The 19,698-nt window shown below is 35.5% G+C and overlaps 2 protein-coding genes across 3 annotated transcripts; one reads left to right on the top strand and one right to left on the bottom strand.

Annotated features, from left to right (window-relative positions):
• The first annotated feature begins 614 nt into the window (after positions 1 to 614).
• On the top strand, positions 615 to 3,639 carry LOC145614657 (uncharacterized). 2 transcript variants are annotated; one of them, XM_081669724.1, is made up of 8 exons: positions 615 to 762; positions 979 to 1,042; positions 1,183 to 1,429; positions 2,066 to 2,218; positions 2,420 to 2,525; positions 2,671 to 2,785; positions 3,156 to 3,219; positions 3,372 to 3,639. In XM_081669724.1, exons 2-7 carry the CDS (start codon positions 995 to 997, stop codon positions 3,195 to 3,197), a joined length of 711 nt encoding a protein of 236 aa, XP_081525850.1. In that variant the 5' UTR covers positions 615 to 762; positions 979 to 994; the 3' UTR covers positions 3,198 to 3,219; positions 3,372 to 3,639. The 2 variants fall into 2 exon arrangements, with proteins under 2 accessions (XP_081525850.1, XP_081525851.1); XM_081669725.1 differs by having other exon boundaries at positions 3,306 to 3,639.
• A 490-nt stretch (positions 3,640 to 4,129) lies between these two features.
• LOC145614654 (5'-adenylylsulfate reductase-like 4) lies at positions 4,130 to 8,430 on the bottom strand. Its single transcript, XM_081669722.1, has 4 exons — positions 7,777 to 8,430; positions 5,626 to 5,813; positions 5,410 to 5,534; positions 4,130 to 4,898 (listed from the first exon to the last, which is right to left on the bottom strand). Exons 1-4 carry the CDS (start codon positions 7,954 to 7,956, stop codon positions 4,435 to 4,437), a joined length of 957 nt encoding a protein of 318 aa, XP_081525848.1. The 5' UTR covers positions 7,957 to 8,430; the 3' UTR covers positions 4,130 to 4,434.
• Positions 8,431 to 19,698: the final 11,268 nt, after the last annotated feature.

The following is a 19,698-nucleotide window of genomic DNA, read 5'->3' as shown; positions in this document are numbered from 1 at the left end:
GAAATTATTTAATCTAAACTTATTTTGTTTGAAACTCTAATTCTTTTATATGAATATTTTTTTTTAAAACTTATTTTTTATCTATATATCTAAACTTTTTTTTCAAGATAAAACAAATTAAATAAGATGAAATTAACAAACCCTTAATAAGTACCCTTATAAGAAATCACCGAAAATTTTCTACCTTGAAATTATCATTTAATCAAAACTGACACATTTCTTTTCATCTAAACTAGAGGGAGTAAAATATCGAGGAGATGAATTCATTGGAGTTTATGGGAAATGTTCATGATTCCAGTTTCCGATTCTATACTTTGTATTTAGTGCCAAGTCTTCGGGTCAACCACCTAATTATCAAAAGGTCTATTTCTCATCCTCGATTTAAGAAACCAAGTTCTTTGGGGGAATGATCTAGATCATCTGCAAGTAGCTAGGTGGTTTGTGTGGGCGTAAAGCGTAGTCAAGAGCCTAGTGTGGACTTTAAGTACTCCAATTTGCTTGAATAAAGTTCGCTCGCTAGTGTCTTCGAGGTTTAACCCTAAAAAAAAATTAAAACAATAAAACATTTGAAAAAAAAAATTGTGAACGTGCCCACTTTCATTTACTCTAAATTACTAGCATAGAAAAGGCGCGAAGTTGAGAAAATGTACACTATAATTCGTCTCTCATCTTCCTTACGCCTAATCCCCAATTTTGCAATTCCCCCAAAACCCTAGCCTGAAAATTCCCAATTAAACTACCAGCGAGCCATTGACTGATCTGGTATTGATTCTCTCCTTTTTTGCATTACATGTTGCTAACTTTATTTAATAATTATGTTTAATTATCTATTAATTTCTTAGTGTGTTGAAATTGGACAGTTATAATGTATTTAATTTCAAGTAAACAATTCTTCAAAATGTAATCACTTTCATAGATTATAAATCACATTTTTTTTAGGATATGATTTCTCGTAATTTAGATTATTTGTTGTTTCAGTGAGTTTGTTTCAGGAATGAATACTGGGGTTGAAGATCTTTCACAATTTGATTTGTCAGATGAGGTTTTTTACTTTCTTCTTTTATAATTAAAATCAACCCTTTAATTCTATTTGCCCTAAATTGATGAATAACAATTCAATTTCTCTGTTAATTTTTTTTTTTTTTTATTATGTATGTTCTGTATTTTTTGGGGGTTTTGTAGGAAAAGGATAGGCTTGTTGCTGAGGTGATTCGTTACATTCTTTTTAAAACTCACCAAAGCTCGGGTTGCCCGATTAAAAGGGAGGAACTTACTCAAATTGTTACCAAGAATTATCGGCAGCGAGCCCTTCCTGCTGCTGTTATTGATAAGGCCAAAGAGAAGCTTGCTGGCATATTTGGTTATGATTTGAAGGAGCTTCAACGTACTCGTCCTCTGGCCAAAAATCAAACTCGTTCTTCGCAAAATAGTGAGTGTCGAATTAGCTTTGTTTGAAGTTGTTTTTATTCGTGTTAGTATGTTTAGTGGATTTTTCAATTGCATGTCAGAATGGATGCTTTTGACAAGTTAACTAGAAATTTGATCAATTTTAGTTGTTTAGGAAAAGATAGGAGAACTTGGTGGTTAATAGATTTCTATCTATATGTTTGATTTCGTAGATTGCTCTTGATCTCTTGTAAATAGTAAATAACCCCTTCAGATTTAACAACAGAATCATCCTTGTTTTGGAAAGTGGAATTTTTTTGTTTCTATGGTGTGAATCTCTCTTTCGTAAGAGTTGTAGTTAAAACTGTGTTAGAGAAGTTTTAAAGTAGGTCCTTTAGATTTATCGACATTAAGTACATCCGTTATTATGGGATTAAGGCTTTGATGATTGAACTTCATCCGTTATTAGGATCACTTACCCTAACCTTTGAGGTCTCACTGTGAAACAAACAATCTTGTGCAAGACTTGCTTAAAGGTTTACATTAGCAGCATCATCCTCTTTCATTCTTTTTTTTTTTCCATATTTTGTGTGTGTGTGTGTGTGTGTGTGTGTGTGTGTGTGTGTGTTTTTTTTTTCCCTGGGTGCTTTTTACTGAATATCTACCTTATTTGTTGAAGGTGCTGCTGATATGAGATCGTATATTGTCATAAGTCAACTGCCTGCTAATGTATATCAGAAGCATGTTGAGGATAATTCTACAGCACATCTGACAGGATTCACGTTTGTAATTGTCAGTGTCGTACACCTTGCTGGAGGAAAAATCTCAGAAGGTTTGCCGTGTTTTTACTGCTTGCAAGCTCTTGTACTACTATGTTCTGTTTATGATGCAATATTGGGGCATTTTTATCCAATACCTTTACCCAAACTTCAGAACTTGCCACTATTAGAATCCTTAGAGATTTATCGCTCCCCAATTTATTTATTTTTTCCTTCTATACTGGCTGTTTATTTCATAAATTTTAAATTTTCAGAGAATCTGTGGCATCACATGAGACGAATGGGACTGCAAGAAGCTGATGAAAATCATCCAGCCCTTGGAAATGTCAAGCTCTCACTGGAGGCACTTGTACAACAGAGGTTGGCATTTGCTCGATTCTGGAAGAAGAAAAATGTGTAACTTTGTTTCTGCAGGGTGGAATGCCTTATAGCCCTCATTCATTGGTTTTTTTTTTTTTTTTTTTTTATTTTTTTTTTTTATAAATCTTCTTATTCTTATTTTTAGGTATCTTCAAAAGGATAAAGTTAGCGGTCCTGAAGGAACCACTATTATGTATGAGCTTGCTGAGAGAGCATTAGATGGTGAAGTTAGCCAGAAAATTAAAGACTATATATCACAGGTACACCCTAGTCAACTGGCAGCAAAGTGTTCCTTAATGTACTATAAATGTTGTGCTTTACTTTTTTTTTTTTTTTTTCCCCTGGTCCTTACTGGACATTCCCCAATGAAATCTATGTGATCCTCATCTTAGCTTTCTGATATTGTCTGATACCATATGAAGTATCTGGATAGGTCATCTGGATTTCTTGCATCTTGACTGTAGTATAATATGTAAATGTGTATTTTTTTTTTTTTTTTAACAGTTGTCTACTTGTCTTATTGCCATCATCTTGAATATCCAACATCTTGTACCCCAATTCATGTTAGATATCTCTTGGCACATTGTGCTCTCCAAACTGCCTGACAAATATTGTTCTCTTTGATGTTAGATTGTAAATAGGGATCTTGGGACCGTTGAAGTTGATGATTAGTGAACATACAAATTATGTTTAGGTATGCCTGATACTACCTTTTATTTTCGATTTTATGTGTTCTTTACTTTTGCAGCCCCTGTTTACACAATCATCTTCTTTACGCAGTCATTTCCCATTACATCTTCTCAGAATTAGTTTATTGGAGACTGATCGGCACTTTTGTGCATGCAGAATTGGACAGGCTCAGGCAGAAATGCTGCTAGAAAATGTGGATTATGTAATTTCAATGGTCAGGCGGAGGAAAATAGGATCTTTTTGTGATGAAGACTCCTGTATTTATAGAATTCCTGGGACTTTTGTCTTATGAATCGATTCTAGTATTGCATTTTAGATGAAATTCTAAACCATCTCCTTAACCATGTAACCTTTTCATGTCCACGTTTGTCTATGGATGTTTCAGCCTGCCTGTACATTTAATGAATGAGAGTTGTTAAGTTCATTTTCTCGCTCCAATTTTACCTTTTACTTCCGCATATTTTGCATCCTTCCAGAATGGCGGATAACCCATTCCAAGTTTTTGGAAAATTTGAGATGAGCAAGCCTCTTTACTTGTAATAAAATCTACATTTTGCAAGCTGTCTGAAGTAGTTTGAGATAAGCAGTTTGTTATGTGCCAGCTCCACTCCAGACAGTTGAAGTAGGTTAGCGTGATTGGGGTGGTTGCAAGCTTACAACTTGCAAGTAGGTAGGCAGAGGTGCTTTAAAAAAGTGCGAGGCTGAAGATGGAACAGCAATTCTTTGCACTCATAAAATCTCAATTAAGTACATAGATGACTTGCATTTAATAGAATGCAGCTGCAAGGTTTAAAATCTTAATAGCATCAAAGTTGAAGGATGACCATAGAATTGGTACGAAAGGCCTAACGGAGAGACGGAGAGTGCATGTCAGATTAACATCAAAATTAGCAGCAACTACTTGTGATAGTAGCAACTCAAAATCATCAGGTTAATAGAGAAAATTGGAGATACAACATAATACTTTTACAATACAGGAATTGACACTCTGTATTTGTGTTGAACTATTCACATATGGGGTATGCCACTTCTTATCCTTAATCTCCAATTATGTCATTACAATGGAACACGGATAAAGAAGACTTCCTACATCTTTCAATGAGAAGGCTCCCAAATAAGAACTCCCATCACCCTCAAGGTTACTCTGCTTTGCGAACCACTAGGGGAATCAAAATACAAATTTAAAAACAAAAAAGAAAACTGGGATGGACTGAACATCTTATTGGCTAGCACTTATTGTCGCACCTCTGCTGGTGCTCGCATCACCAATGGCAACTGCAGAAGCGAGTGACTTTGATGCCCATGCCCTTGCCCTTGCATTTATAGCACCTTCTTGAAAATTGGTTCCCTTGCAAGGATCCCTCATGAAATTGAACAATTGCTTTGTTCTATTTAGGAATCGCATAGGGTGCTCCCATAAAGGCCTTATCCTCACATGTTGCACGTGTCTTCTCCAAGTAGAACGAGCAATTTCAAGTAAACACGGGAATATGAGATACATCAACCTCAAAAGCACAAATGTGGTGGCTAAAGCCAGATATGTTTCTTGCCGAAGAAGGTTCTCAGGAGATCTTGCCCATGAGAAAGGGCAATTTTCTGGCTCAATGTTTTCATTACTTGCATGATTAGATAAATCTTCAATTTTCTCCAGCGGTAACCGGTCCCTAGGATCACTTTTAATTCCTGCAAAAAAGATGTACGGAGTACCATAATTATAAAGCATCCATTCATTTTATGTAGTCCTCAGATGTCCATATCTTCATAAATTAGTCCATTTATCAGTTGTGTGAAATTGATCAAGAAACAATGCCAACCAATATACAGAACAATGATGAATCCATTATGGGGTTTTCTCCCGTTTAACCTTCAGTGTTTCCTTATTGCTACTTTTTTTCTGTTGAAAACGTCCACATTAATCCTTTTTCTTTTTATTCTTTCACAGACATCACAGTCAAAATTATTACAATAGTGTTATCTTGGACTTAGAACAGATAATTGTCATCACCCTGACATCAGATTGGGCACAAATCATAAAACAGGGGATTTGCGGATAATTTGAGATATAGATTCCAACACAAACAGATCCAAAGCTTGTTATTTAAAAAAAAAAATAAGTATAATGCAACATGAGGACCCGAGTCAAGATAAGATATTAGGTAAAGTAATTTTAGCAGCATTGGAAAAAGAACCTTACCAGTGACATCACTATAGAAAGCGACAAGTGAACCGAGACTACGAGAACCACGATAACGAACACGCATGGTGGAGTTCAGAAGAAAAAGGGTAGGAAAGCCATGAACTCCATATTTTGACAGTATGCTGCACAAAAGTTGTCATTGCTAGATTGGTTACACAAGTTGCAAATAATCTTTTAATGTTAAAAACATGAAGCCTTGATTTGAGTCCAAACCTTGGTCTAATGGATGATTCTTCAATCGCAAAATGAGGAATAGATGGATACAAGGAAGAGAGAGTTGAAAAGCTTGGCCTGAAGTTCCTTGAGAATGGGCACCAAGAAGCATAAAACAAAACAGCTACATAGTCTTGATTGAGACTGTACACCAAATGCAGTGCCTTCTGCAATGAAACTTCATCTCCCTGAAAATACAAAAGAAAGAAAGTGGTTTTAGATATAGTGAAGGTAGCCAATAAGCAATTCACATATAGTAATGCTAAATAAACTCTATATCCGGTGATAAAAAATATTTCATCAGTTAAGGGCAAAACTAGTTGAACAGCCCTAATGCATGCAAGGGTCATGCTACAGCACCTGACCCTACTCAATACTCATATCCAATCACAAGCAATAGCCTGCTTAAAAGATGGTATGGAAAGGTATTATATGGCAATTGAAGAGCCTTCAGCAGATTGTATCAGCAAAACTGATTTAGATAGCATCAGCAACTTAATATGCAAATAAAAATTAACCCTATTAGTAAACCAAATGAGATAAACATCTGTAATGTCACAATCACCCAGCCTACCCTTAAGAATACTACCCATTGAGGCCTCCCAAGCCAGGCCAACAGAGAATTTACAGAATACTAAACAAGGAAAAAAGACATGATGTACATACAACAACCTTTTAAGGGAACACGTAATAAACAAGCAAAAGATACCAAAAATTATTATAGCAAAGGAGATATCTTTGTGCAAGCAATCACAGACCACAGTACAGCTGTAAACAACAGGATCTCACTCATGACCTACATCACCAGACAATCAAGCAAGAAAGAAACCAGGGCAGAGGTTAGGTGGCATTCCGTTCTGTATTAAGGAAATTAAAGGCACTACCCTGTATTCCGGAAACTTTATTTAGGAACATGAATTGTAAGTTCTCACAGACATGCAATAAAAAAAATTGATAGCAGAAGTGCACAGGAGAAATTGATGGAGCCTTCATTAATTTAGAGCTATGTCAGACATCCAAATTTCCCACTCAAATCAAAGCAGTGTAATTATACTGTAAAAAAGACCACAAATGGAAGATGAGTAATTACACCATCATAGTGCATGAGCACACAACAATACTACACCACTAGTCTGCTAAAAGAAACAGCCAACGCACCCTTGTGGAAAGTTTCCTAAATCAATTAGTCGATAATTTTCTCTATATGTTCTTATCAAAAGAAAACGCACTGTTTCTTAACAGTTGCATAAGCAGATAATCTATCAGATCATGATAAGATGACATATGCATTCAGTGACTTCAGTCCTTCATACTCCATGTATACGTCATTTCCAGCATCTTCCTTGTTCCATAATCACCCTTACACTCTAAACTAAAAGAGAGAGTGGGGGAAAAGGGGCAAAGAATACCCTTTCTATTCTTAAACATTTTCCATGTGTATAGAGCCATTACCTCAAAATGTAAAAACTCTAAATCCTCCAAATCCTTAATATGTTAGTCTCGCTAGAAGTCCTCACTTATTCCACTCTTTAGCGATTAAAAACATCAGCATACACAACCTTATGCTTTACACAGGAGATAGGCCTTTCATTTCCCTGCTTTTCAAGCAAAAGACATACAAGTCTAACTACGGACAACATGTTTGGAGCATCAAACCCTCAAACCAAAAACTTACCTACTAGGAGAAAATCCTATAACAATGGATGGGCCAAATTCAAAAACTTCACATATTCTCATATATATAATTTATGCATAAATCTTTCAGCTTGTAGCACATATGTGGTTGGTTATCCAACAAGCTAGAGTTACAAAATTTCAATTAGCTCTGCTTCAAGTCCAGAACTATAAGTCATTCATTTAATTTGGATCCGGGTCATTCAAATAACTAACATGAAACAGGACCAAAAAAATATGACCTTCATCACTTACCGACAAAACCCATATCATTAGTCAACCTTAAAATTTGCTAAAAACAGTGTGTTCAAAACCCAATGGCAAGAAAATAATCATACATAATCATCAATTTCAAATTTTGCAAGAAAAAGATATCCCCAAATTAAAAAGAATAATACTTTTATTATACCAATACAGATAAACAAGATTAAGGTTAAAATTAATGAAAGACGAAAATTAAAAAAATTAAAAAGTTACCTCAATAACAGCAATATTGTAGGAATGATGAAGATCGCAAATTGAATCAGGAAACCCTAAGATCGCATCAGTAATCGAGGCGGCAGGACAATAACCCAGCTCAGAAACCCTAGCTGAGTCGCCATAAACCACCCCGCCGAAAACCAAAACAACTAAAAAAACACCCCAAAACCTCTTCATCCTTTAATTGATCATTCAGCCCTTAATAAATCCCTAATTATAATTTTCCCCCAAAAATAAGAACCCTAATTTAGGAACCTATCTGTCTCAAAATTAATCAATACATGAAACCCAGAAATTAAAACCCAAAAAAAATAAGGGAAGAATGAAAGATGAGAGAATTAGGGTTCGAAAACCCAGAATAAAAAAAGAAAAATTTATTAAAAGAAAACAAAAGAATAAAAAAAAAAAAGGGGAAAAGATTGAAAGGAAGAATTAATGGAGGAAATGAAATGTTTGGGAAAAGAAGAATAAGGGAAAATGATTCCAACAAATCCAAAAAATCCTTTTAGGAAACGAAAGATTTGGGGTTCTAAGAATAAAAAATTTGGGGATTTTTGGGAAATTATAGTTGGGTTGGGTTGTTTGGTTCACAATGGTTCAAAACTCTGTCATCTTATTAATTTTCTCTCTCTTCAAGATGTTGGAGTTGAGTTGTATGACCTACTGAATACTGATGATAATGCTTTTCAGTAATTATCTAAAGTCTTCCTAGCTGATTTTTACGGCTGTTTAGTGACACTATTAATTACACAAGTGCAATTTCATAAAATAAATTTATAAATGCTCAAGAAAAATTGAGTGAGGATTTTGATTTTCATGTTGATTAATCTATTGTTAAACAAGTGCAACATTAATTCGGGAGGACAAACCTGTATGTTTGGCTTATATGTTTTGACTTTATACACTTGATTTAACATATTTTGTTATTTATACGTAAGCAAAAAAATGTATGGTCATACTTATATTCTAATCAAATACAAGTCCCCTATAAAATTATGGAGTAGCGTACTAGCGTGTCTTTAAAATATAGATGAATTCTAATCATTATCCCACAACAAAAAAAATCTCGTTTTTCATGGGCACATTTGCCAATACGTTAGGTTTTTTTTAAATATAGTTCATTTTGACCAATAAAGTGGTAACACATGGACCCTTAGTTCGATAACAGGCCGAAATAGAGGAAGGGGTGGTGATACCTACTGGTTTTGCATTTTGGGGGTGATATTTTTTAATTTCGTAAGAAAATAGGGTGGTTGATTAGAAAAGTGTGTATTTCCTAAGGAGATATAGTGATGCAATTAATTGTGATAACCATAAAAACAAAAGAGTGTTGGTTAAACTAAAATGGCAGTAATGCTCAATTCATCTATATTTCTATTAAGAGAAGATCACATGATTATTCTTAAGAAATACAGAGTAGTTTAAAGGCTTACATGCACACAAGTACACAACTACACAGGCGAACTATATCCATTACCTGAAACTAATGAGCTATACAAACTTTATCACTAAATCAAGCCATGCTTGACACATTATCAAGTACTTGCACTTCATTTCTCTAAACGTAAAAATTAATTAAGTACTTGCACTTCATATATTTTCTTGGTTCCATCAACGATACTTCTATATACTTTTACGGTAAAATCTTACTTTTTAATAGATAGTGTATCTTCATCAATATTTCAGTTAATCAAAAATACCTAAAACTACTAAGATTATGCACTCAATCAACATATCTTTCATAACAACCTAGTTAAAAAAAAAGAAAATTTGTTCAGAAAAATCTTTTAAAGTGACCTTTTTGTTTACAAAAACCTTTTAAAAAATCTTTGGCCAGGAGAAACTAGTTTTAAAATTTTTTTTGTTCAAGACAGCCAAGTCCCACTTTCCGACGTTGACTGCCCTAATTCCGGCGTTGGCCACGAGTTTTCCCACATGACTTCTAATTTCCTAATGACACCCCCTTTTTCCTAATCCACTCTCTCTTCCCTCCAATCAAACCCCCAATTAAACACTCTCTCTCCTACTCTCTCCTCTCCTTCTCTGTATTCTATTTCTTCTCTTTCTGTGCTTTGTGTTTTGACGCCATTGTTGGAGTGTAGTAATTCGAAGCAATAGAAAGCTTTTCCACCAATTTTCGACTAGAGGTAAGTGTTTAATTTGTCCATCTTTGAGTTTTTCGATACTTGAGTGGAAATTAGGGTTTTCCCCCCTTTTTTATGTTTTTCAATTATGCATCAATTATGGTTGCAGGAGGTGTTATGAGGTGTGAGTGTGGCATCGAATTTGACGCTGTATGCTTCGGTTTGTCCTTACACATGGCAGAGCAAAAGAAAAAACTTTGAATGCTTTGTTTAAAGAAACAAATTAAAGAATTGATTTTTAAGAGCAAACTTACAGTTTTGGTTGGTGAAAATTCAATGTCGCGGCTTCAATTCCTCATTGATGATGTTGCAACCATGGCAGAGAAGAATTATGGCCTCGATGCTTGTTCACAAAGAGAATACAGAAAAGGAGAAAAAGAGAGTAGGAGAGAGAGTGTTTAATTGGGGGTTTAATTGGAGGGAAGAGAGAATGTGGGAAAATACGCGGTCAACGCGGAAATAGATCAGTCAACGTCGGAAAGTGGGACTTGGTTGTCTTGAACAAAAAAAGGTCACTTTAAAAGGTTTTTCTGAACAAATTTTCCTAAAAGGGGGGGGGGGGAGTCAATAATTCCAATTATAATCTATATATTGTGAAATAAATGTCTTTAATATCTTTATATATCTCTTAGCCTCACCTATTAGATTAATTGAAAACAAAACCGAAATTTAGACTTGTTATTCTAAATTGTTCAAATAAGTGATAATTAAATCTACCAGTCGAGAAGACCTAGCAATGTGCTCTCCTATCACTGCAAGGACTAAACTAGCAATGTATTTTGCTCCACTTCGTCTCCAAATTCTCTTCTACTTTTGGCTTTATTTATTTTAAAGTGAGAGAATCACCGTAAAAGTAGGAAAATAAACATTTAGAGACAGAGGAAAAAATAATTATGAATTGGAAAAAATTACGTGTATGAAGAACATGCATCAAAGATCAAACTAAATGAAACACAAGCTTTGTTGCTAAAATTGCTTTCGAGGTATGTAGAATTTTAAACAATCAAACCAGAGAATGGAGAATGGAGAATGGAATGATCTTTGTTAAAGTATAATTATATGGCATTGAAATTTGAAAGTCCTCACAACGCATTCATTATAAGCAACGACCGTTTTTAAATTATTTATTTTTCGATATCTCTTCTGTCATACCAAAACCCTATATGCCATATCAATGCACAAATTCATAAAATCTTTATTCAACTTCTATGTTTTCTTCCACATTAAAATATAGTGAAACAAAATTCCAAGATATTTATTTACTTCTTTTTTTTTTTTTTTTTTTTAACACAAGATATTTAGTTTTTCAATATACTTGTATTATATGGAGTATGATTTAGGGTCAAATGAGAAGGTCCTTAAAATGAGAAGGATTTTATGTGCATAATTTTTGTATTGAATGTGCATTTTTTTCGAACTAAGGGCCTGTTCATATTTACTGAATTGAGCTGAACTGAACTGAACTGAACTGATTGAAGCTGAATTGAACTGAACTGAACTGATTGGAATTGAATTGAACTGAACTGAACTGAATTGAGCTGAAATGAATATTTTATGTGAGAGGGAAATTAAGAGCTGAACTGAACTGAACTGAATTGAACTGATTGGAACTGAACTGAACTGATTGGAACTGAACTGAACTGAAATTAAGTAAATGTGAACAGGCCCTAAATGTGCAAAAAAAAAAATTGACAGGAATTTAATGTGCATAAATTTTTAACAAAATGTGCACATTGTCTGATTTTCCAGAAAATCCAAATTTTTTGTTAGTTCGAAAATCAATTTTGCACATTTGGTGAAAAAATTATGCACATTTAGTAAAAAAAAACTTTTGCACATTTCTTCCTTCTCATTCTTCTCATTTTAAGATCCTTCTCATTGGATCCCAACCCTATGGAGTATATCCTTATCTTTTATTTAAGATTAATAATGCACATGGACAACATATAAAATTATGGTTAGATATATAGCTGTTAAAAACTGACCCGACCCGAGAACTCAACCTGTACCGGCAATGATCTGAACCCAACCTGTACCCGGACAATGGGGTGACACTAGTGAACCCGACCTAAACCTGACCATATGTTAACCGACAACCGATTTGATCCAATACTTTTTTACCTGAACCTGAACCTACTCCTGACCTGACAGTAATCGTCAACCGATTTAATCCGACCCAACAACAATCTAAACCCGAACTAGTACCCGACCCAATTAGAACCTGTACCCGAGTCATGGAAGGTTTAATAAAATTTATATGCCTTTTATTCAACTTATATACTGGTACAAATATGTAAAACCCACAATCCGATTCAGCTTGTATACCTTTTGTTCTATATTACTCATATATAGGTTTAATAAAATCTTGATAAAGCTGATCAAATTATGGAAGGTGTAATTATATAGGTTCAACTTGAGCACATCAATATTTATTGGAATTGAACTTGAACCAAAACTCAACTCACACTAACTCGAACCCGAATGTACCATCTATTAACCCACTCAAACCTGACTCACACACAACCCGAACCTGAAATTGAATATGCTCTCTTTGGCCCGAATTGAACCTGACATATATCTGAAAAGGTGAACGATCCAGAATAAACTCAACTGAAATTGACCCGACCTGAACTTGAACCTGATATGAGGCTAGATTGACCCGACATAACAAGATCCTAATTTAACCCGAGACATGATTCGACCCAACCCAAATCTGACTTGAATATCTGAATCGACAACTCAACTATAATACATGAAATCGGAGCGATTTAGGAGGTGTCAAGAGCTGGTGTTGGAATTTCACGAAACAGTATCCCGGAATCATATAATATTGTGTGGACCCATATATGACCATTAATATCCGACGACGTAATAAAGGCCCCGTGAAAGCTTATAGCCAATGCAAGAGGCATGTACGAAAACGGGTAAATTGACCATTTAAAGGTAAATTGGATGGTTTCACCCACCCAATTAAACTCTCGGAAGGTATTAGGGACCATGGTAAACATCTTGTCAATTTTTATTTCCGGCGAAAAAAAGTTAAAAAATTACAAAATTAAAGGCTATATATAATCCACAGTTTTTGAGGAATTTTTGAGGTTTCGGAGCCCGGTAGCGAAAAGTGTTGAGACCCTTAAGCTGTCAAAAACTGACCCAACCTTAAATGACAATGATTTGAACCCAGCCTGTACTCGAACAATGGGGTGGATTATAGCCTTCAATTTTGCCACTTTTCGCAACCGGGCCCCAAAACCTCGAAATTTCCTTAAAAAGAGTGGATTAACCTTCAATTTTGTAATTTTTTGACCTATTTTCACCCGGAATTAAAAATTGCCGAAATTTTACCATGGTGCCTAATCTCTCCAAGAGTCCAATTAGGTCACTGGAACCATTTAACATGCCCTTAAACGGCCATTTTACCCGTTCACAATTTGAAGTGATTTGGTAAACTCAAGCCTCCCACGGACGTTTATGACAACATATAATAATCATATGTGGTTTCAAACGGAATTATATGACCCCGAGATGTATACCTTAGGGTCTCAAGAATTTAGGCCTCCGGGCCTCGAAACCTCAAAATTTTCTCAAAAAGCGTGGATTAGCCTTCAATTTTGTAATTTTTTGACATTTTTTTTACCCGGAACTAAAAATTGCCAAGATGTTTACCATGGTCCCTAATACCCTCCGGGACTACAATTGGGTCAGTGGAACCATCCAATATGCCCTTAAACAGTTATTTTACCTGTTCACAACTTGTAGTGATTTCGTAAACTCAAGCTACCACGGACGTTTATGACAACATATAATGATCATATATGGTTTCAAACGGCATTATATGACCCCGAGATGTATCCCTTAAGGTTTCAAGGCTTTTTGCCACCGTGCCCCGAAACCTCAAAATTTACTCAAAAAGCGTGGATGATAGCCTTCAATTTTGTAATTTTTGACCTTTTTCGCCCAAAAATAAAAATTACAAAGATGTTTACTATCCCTAATATCCACTGGGAATCCAATTGGGTCAGTGGAACCATCCAATATGCTCTTAAACGGTCATTTTACTCGTTTACAACTTGCAGTGATTTCGTCAACTCGAGCCTACCACAGATGTTTATCACAACATATAGTGATCATATATGGTTTCAAACGCCATTATATATCCTCAAGATGTATCCCTTAGGGTCTCATGACTTTTCGCCACCGGCCCCTAAACCTCAAAATTTCCTTAAAAACCGCGGATTATAGCCTTCAATTTTGTAATTTTTTGACCTTTTTGCGCCCGAAAATAAAAATTTCCGAGATGTTTACCATGGTCCCTAATATTCTCCGGTAGTCAAATTGGGTCGGTTGAACCGTCCAATATGCCCTTAAACATTCATTTTACCCGTTCACAACTTGTAGTGATTTTGTAAACTCAAGCCTACCACGGACGTTTATGACAATATATAATGATCATATGTGGTTTCAAAAGAAATTATATGACCCCGAGATATATCCCCTAGGGTCTCAACACTTTTCGCCACCGGGTAAGGTAACTTGGAAATTTCCTCAAAAAACGTGGATTATAGCCTTCAATTTTGTAATTTTTTGACTTTTTTTTCGCCCGGAAATAAAAATTGCCGAAATATTTACCATTGTCCTTGATATTCTCCGGGAGTCAAATTGAGTCGGTGGAACCATCCAATGTGCCCTTAAATGGTCATTTTACTCGTTCACAACTTGCGGTGATTTCGTAAACTCAAGCCTACCGCGGATGTTTATCACAAAATATAATGATCATATATGGTTTCAAACGGCATTATATGTCTCCAAGATGTATCCCTTATGGTCTCAAGACTTTTCGCCATATGCCCCTAAACCTCAAAATTTCCTTAAAACCGCAGATTATAGACTTCAATTTTGTAATTTTTTAACCTTTTTTCGCATAGAAACAAAAATTACGAAGATGTTTACCATAGTCCCTATTACCCACCGAGAGTTTAATTGGGTCGGTGGAACAATCCAATATGCCCTTAAACGGTCATTTTACTCGTTTACAACTTGAAGTAATTTCGTCAACCCAAGCCTACCACGGACGTTTATGACAACATATAGTGATCATATGTGGTATTAAACGACATTATATGATCACGAGATGTACCCGGGCCCCGAAACCTCAAAATTTCATCAAAAAGCGTGGATTATAGACTTCAATTTTGTAATTTTTTTGACCTTATTTTTCGCCCAGAAATAAAAATTCTCGAGATAATTACCATGGTCCCTAATACCCTCCGAGAGTCCAATTGGGTCGGTTGAAACATCCAATATGCCCTTAAACGGAAATTTACCTGTTCACAACTTGTAGTGATTTCGTAAATTGAAGCCTATCACGTACGTTTACGACAACATAAAACAATCATATATGGTTTCAAACGGCATTAAATGACACTGAGATATATTCCTTAAGGTCTCAACTCTTTTCGCCACTGAACCCGAAAACCTCAAAATTTCCTAAAAAACCGTGGATTATAGCCTTTGATTTTTAATTTTTTGAGCATTTTTTTGCCCGAAAATAAAAATTGCCGAGATGTTTACCATGGTCCCTAACGGGAGTCCAATTAGGTAAGTGGAAACATCCAATATGCCCTAAAACGGTCATTTTACCCGTTCACAACTTGTAGTGATTTCGTAAACTCAAACCTACCACGGACGTTTATGACAACATATAATGAGCATATATGGTTTCAAACGGCATTATATGACACCGAGATATATCCCCTAGGATCTCAACACTTTCGCCACCGGGCCCCGTAACCTCAAAATTTCTACAAAAAGCGTGGATAATAGCCTTCAATTTAGTAATTTTTTGACCTTTTTTTCGCCCGGAAATAAAAATTGCCGAGATGGTTTACCATGGTTCCCTGATATCCTCCGGGAGTCAAATTGGGTCGGTGGAACCAACCAATATTCCCTTAAACGATCATTTTACTCGTTCACAATTTGTGGTGATTTCGTAAGCTCAAGCCTACCACGGATGTTTATCACAAAATATAATGATCATATATGGTTTCAAATGGCATTATATGTCCTCAAAATTTCCTTAAAAAGCGCGGATTATAGATCTCAATTTTTTAATTTTTTGACCTTTTTTCGCCCGCTAATAAAAATTACGAAGATGTTTACCATAGTCCCGAATACCCACCGGAGTCTAATTGGGTCGGTAGAACCGTCCAATATACCCTTAAACGGTCATTTTACTCATTTACAACTTGCAGTGATTTCGTCAACTCAAGCCTACCACTGAAGTTTATCACAACATATAATGATTATATATGGTTTCAAATGGCATTATATGTCCTCGAGATGTATCCCTTAAGGTCTCAAAGCTTTTCACTACCGGGACCCAAAACCTCAATTTTTCCTCAAAAACCGTGGATTATAGCCTTCAATTTTGTAATTTTTTGACCTTTTTTGCCATGCAATAAAAATTTCCGAGATATTTACCATAGTCCCTATTACCCACCGGGAGTCCAATTGGGTCGGTGGAACCATCCAATATGCCCTTAAACGGTCATTTTACCCGTTCACAACTTGAAGTGATTTCGTAAACTCAAACCTACCACGGACGTTTATGAAAAACATATAATGATCATATATGGTTTCAGACGGAATTAAATGACCCCGAGATGTATCCCTTAGAGTCTCAAGGCTTTTCGCCACCGGGCCCCGAAACCTCAAAATTCTTCAAAAAGCGTGGATTATAGCCTTCAATTTTGTAATTATTTGACCTTTTTTAACCCGGAAATAAAAATTGACGAGATGTTTGCCATGGCCCCCTTATCTCCTCCGGGAGTCAAATTGTGTTGGTGGAACCATCCAATATGCTCTTAAACGGTCATTTTACCCGTTCCTAACTTGAAGTGATTTCGTAAATTCAAGCCTACTACGGACGTTTATGAAAACATATAATGATCGTATGTGGTTTCAAAAGAAATTATATGACCCCGAGATTATCCTCTAGGGTCTCAACACTTTTCGCCACCGGGTCATGTAACTTCAAAATTTCCTCAAAAAGCGTGGATTATAGCCTTCAATTTTGTAATTTTTTGACCTTTTTTCGCCCGGAAATAAAAATTGACGAGATGTTTACCATGACCCTAAATATCCTCCATGAGTCAAATTGTGTCGGTGGAACCATCCAATATGCCCTTAAACATTCATTTTACCCGTTCACAGATTTCATAAACTCAAGCCTACCACGGACGTTTATAAAAACATATAATGATCATATGTCGTTTCAAACGGAATTATATGACCCCGAGATGTATCCCTTAGGGTCTCAAGGCTTTTCGCCACCGGGCCCAAAAAACTCAAAATTTCTTAAAAAGCGTGGATTATAGCCTTCAATTTTGTAATTTTTTGACCTTTTTTCGCCTGGAAATAAAAATTGACAAGATGTTTGCCATGACCCCTAATATCCTCCGAGAGTCAAATTGTGTCAGTGGAACCAACCAATATGTCCTTAAATGGTCATTTTACCCATTCACAACTTACTGTGATTTCGTAAACTCAAACTTACCACGGACGTTTATCACAACATATAATGATCATATATGGTTTCAAACGGCATTATATGACCCCGAGATGTATCACTTTGGGTTTCAAGGTTTTGCACCACCGGGCCCCGAACCTCAAATTTTCCTCAAAAAGCGTGGATTATAGCCTTCAATTTTGTAATTTTTTGACATTTTTTTCGCCCGAAAATAAAAATTTCTGAGATGTTTACCATGGAACCTAATACCCTCCGGGAGTTCAATTGGGTCGGTGGAAGCATCCAATATGCCCTTAAACGGTCATTTTACCCGTTCACAACTTGTAGTGATTTCGTAAACTAAAGCCTATCATGTACGTTTATGACAACATATAATTATCATATATGGTTTCAAATAGCATTTTATGACACCGAGATATATTTTTTAGGGTCTCAACACTTTTCGCCACCGGATCCCAAAACCTCAAAATTTTATAAAAAAGCGTTGATTATATAGCCTTCGATTTTGTAACTTTTTGACTTTTTTTTCGCCCGGAAATAAAATTTGGGTCGGTGGAACCATCCAATATTCCCTTAAACGATCATTTTACCCGGTTTATGACAATATATAATGATCACATATGGTTTCAAACGACATTATATGACCCCGCGATCTATCCCCTTGGGTCTCAACACTTTTTGCCACTAGTCCTGAACTCTCAAAATTTCCTCAAAAAGTGTGGATTATAGCTAGAGCTGTCAAAAACTAACCCAACCCGAGAACCCGACCTTAACGGACAAAGATCTGAACCCAACCCGTACTTGAAAAATGGGGTGAAACTAGTGACCTATAATCAGACTTGAACCTTACCTGATCTTAACCAAAAACCCATTTGATCCAACACTTTATTACCTAAACCCGAATCTGCCCCCGACCCGATAGTAATCGTCAACCGATTTAATCCGGGCCGAAAATAATCCGAACCTGAACTAGTACCCGACCCAATTAAAACCTGAACTAGTAATCGTCATGGAAGGTTTAATAAAATTTTATATAGCTTTTAATCAGCTTATATACTGGTATAATTCTGTAAACTCTCAATCCGATTTAATAAAATCTTTTGTTCAGCTTATATAACTTTTGTTCTCTATTATTCGTACATAGGTTTAATAAAATCTTGATGATGCTTGATCAAATTATGGAAGGCGTAATTATATATTTCAACTTGGCCACATCGATATTTATTAGAATTGAACTTGAACCAGAACCCAACTCAAACACTAACCTGAACATGAATGTACCATCTTGTTAACCCATCCAAACCCGACTCAACACAACCCGAAACTGAAATTAAACCCGATCTGATTTTAACTCGAATTGAACCCGACCTATATCCGAAAAGGTGAACGGCCCGTTATAACTTGAACTAAAATTGACCTGACCAGAACCTAATCCTGATCTGAAGCTAGATTGACCCGACATAACCTGATCCTGATTTAACCCGAAACCTAATTTGACCCGACCCAAACCCGACTTGAATACTCGAATTGACAGCTCTAGTTAGATATTATAGAATTGAATGGTTTATAGCATTGGTCCGTACTATTTTAAAGTTGCAAGTAATTTTGTTATAGGAGAAACAAATTCGCTTAAACAATTGACATTAGAGAGATCAATCACATACACATTAAAATGAATGATAGGAAATGACTAAGGCTAAAAAAATATTTTACATGTTGAGATTGTTTCATTAATTTATAACGAGACATTAAAAGATAGGGTACATTTTATTTGTCTAGTTACCACTAATATGACATTAAAATCAAGGTCTTACTGATTTGTCTCAACTAGTGATTCAAGTATATCAAAGTTTTATGATTTCTACTAATACTTAAGTGCACGATCAAAACTAGGCACAAGTTCATAGAAGGAAGTAGACAAGTAGTATACAATCTCACACCGTTTTTGCCACATAATGTACTTTTTAATTGAAGCAAAAATTTCGACTTAGAAAAATCAGAAATGGAAAACAAACCAATTTTGAAGTTTTTGTCACATAATATTCAAGGTATGAATGTAAAATGGTCAATTAAAATAAATATTGGATTGCTGATTAAATTCATTAATACTTAATGTACTAATCATGTCATAGATTACCCAAGTAATCACTGATTGATGATTATTTATATTCTAGTTCTTCTAAAAAAAGGTTGGTAGCATCAAGATATATTAGGTGGCCCATCAATTTTATTAAAAAATAATTGAGC

The sequence above is a fragment of the Chenopodium album genome, chromosome 25 (assembly GCF_948465745.1).
Source record: "Chenopodium album chromosome 25, dcCheAlbu1.1, whole genome shotgun sequence".
NCBI classification, from domain to species: Eukaryota; Viridiplantae; Streptophyta; class Magnoliopsida; order Caryophyllales; family Amaranthaceae; genus Chenopodium; species Chenopodium album.
This window is presented reverse-complemented; position numbering and strand designations above follow the sequence as displayed.

Excerpts from the sequence above, each read along its gene's own strand:
- LOC145614654 (XM_081669722.1), bottom strand. The coding sequence starts at position 7,956 with ATGAAGAGGTTTTGGGGTGTTTTTTTAGTTGTTTTGGTTTTCGGCGGG. Across the intron at positions 5,535-5,625 it reads GAATCATCCATTAGACCAAG|CATACTGTCAAAATATGGAG; the intron begins GTTTGGACTCAA and ends ACTTTTGTGCAG. Across the intron at positions 4,899-5,409 it reads TTTCTATAGTGATGTCACTG|GAATTAAAAGTGATCCTAGG; the intron begins GTAAGGTTCTTT and ends TCTTTTTTGCAG.
- LOC145614657 (XM_081669724.1), top strand. The coding sequence starts at position 995 with ATGAATACTGGGGTTGAAGATCTTTCACAATTTGATTTGTCAGATGAG. Across the intron at positions 2,526-2,670 it reads GAGGCACTTGTACAACAGAG|GTATCTTCAAAAGGATAAAG; the intron begins GTTGGCATTTGC and ends TCTTATTTTTAG. Across the intron at positions 2,786-3,155 it reads TTAAAGACTATATATCACAG|ATTGTAAATAGGGATCTTGG; the intron begins GTACACCCTAGT and ends CTTTGATGTTAG.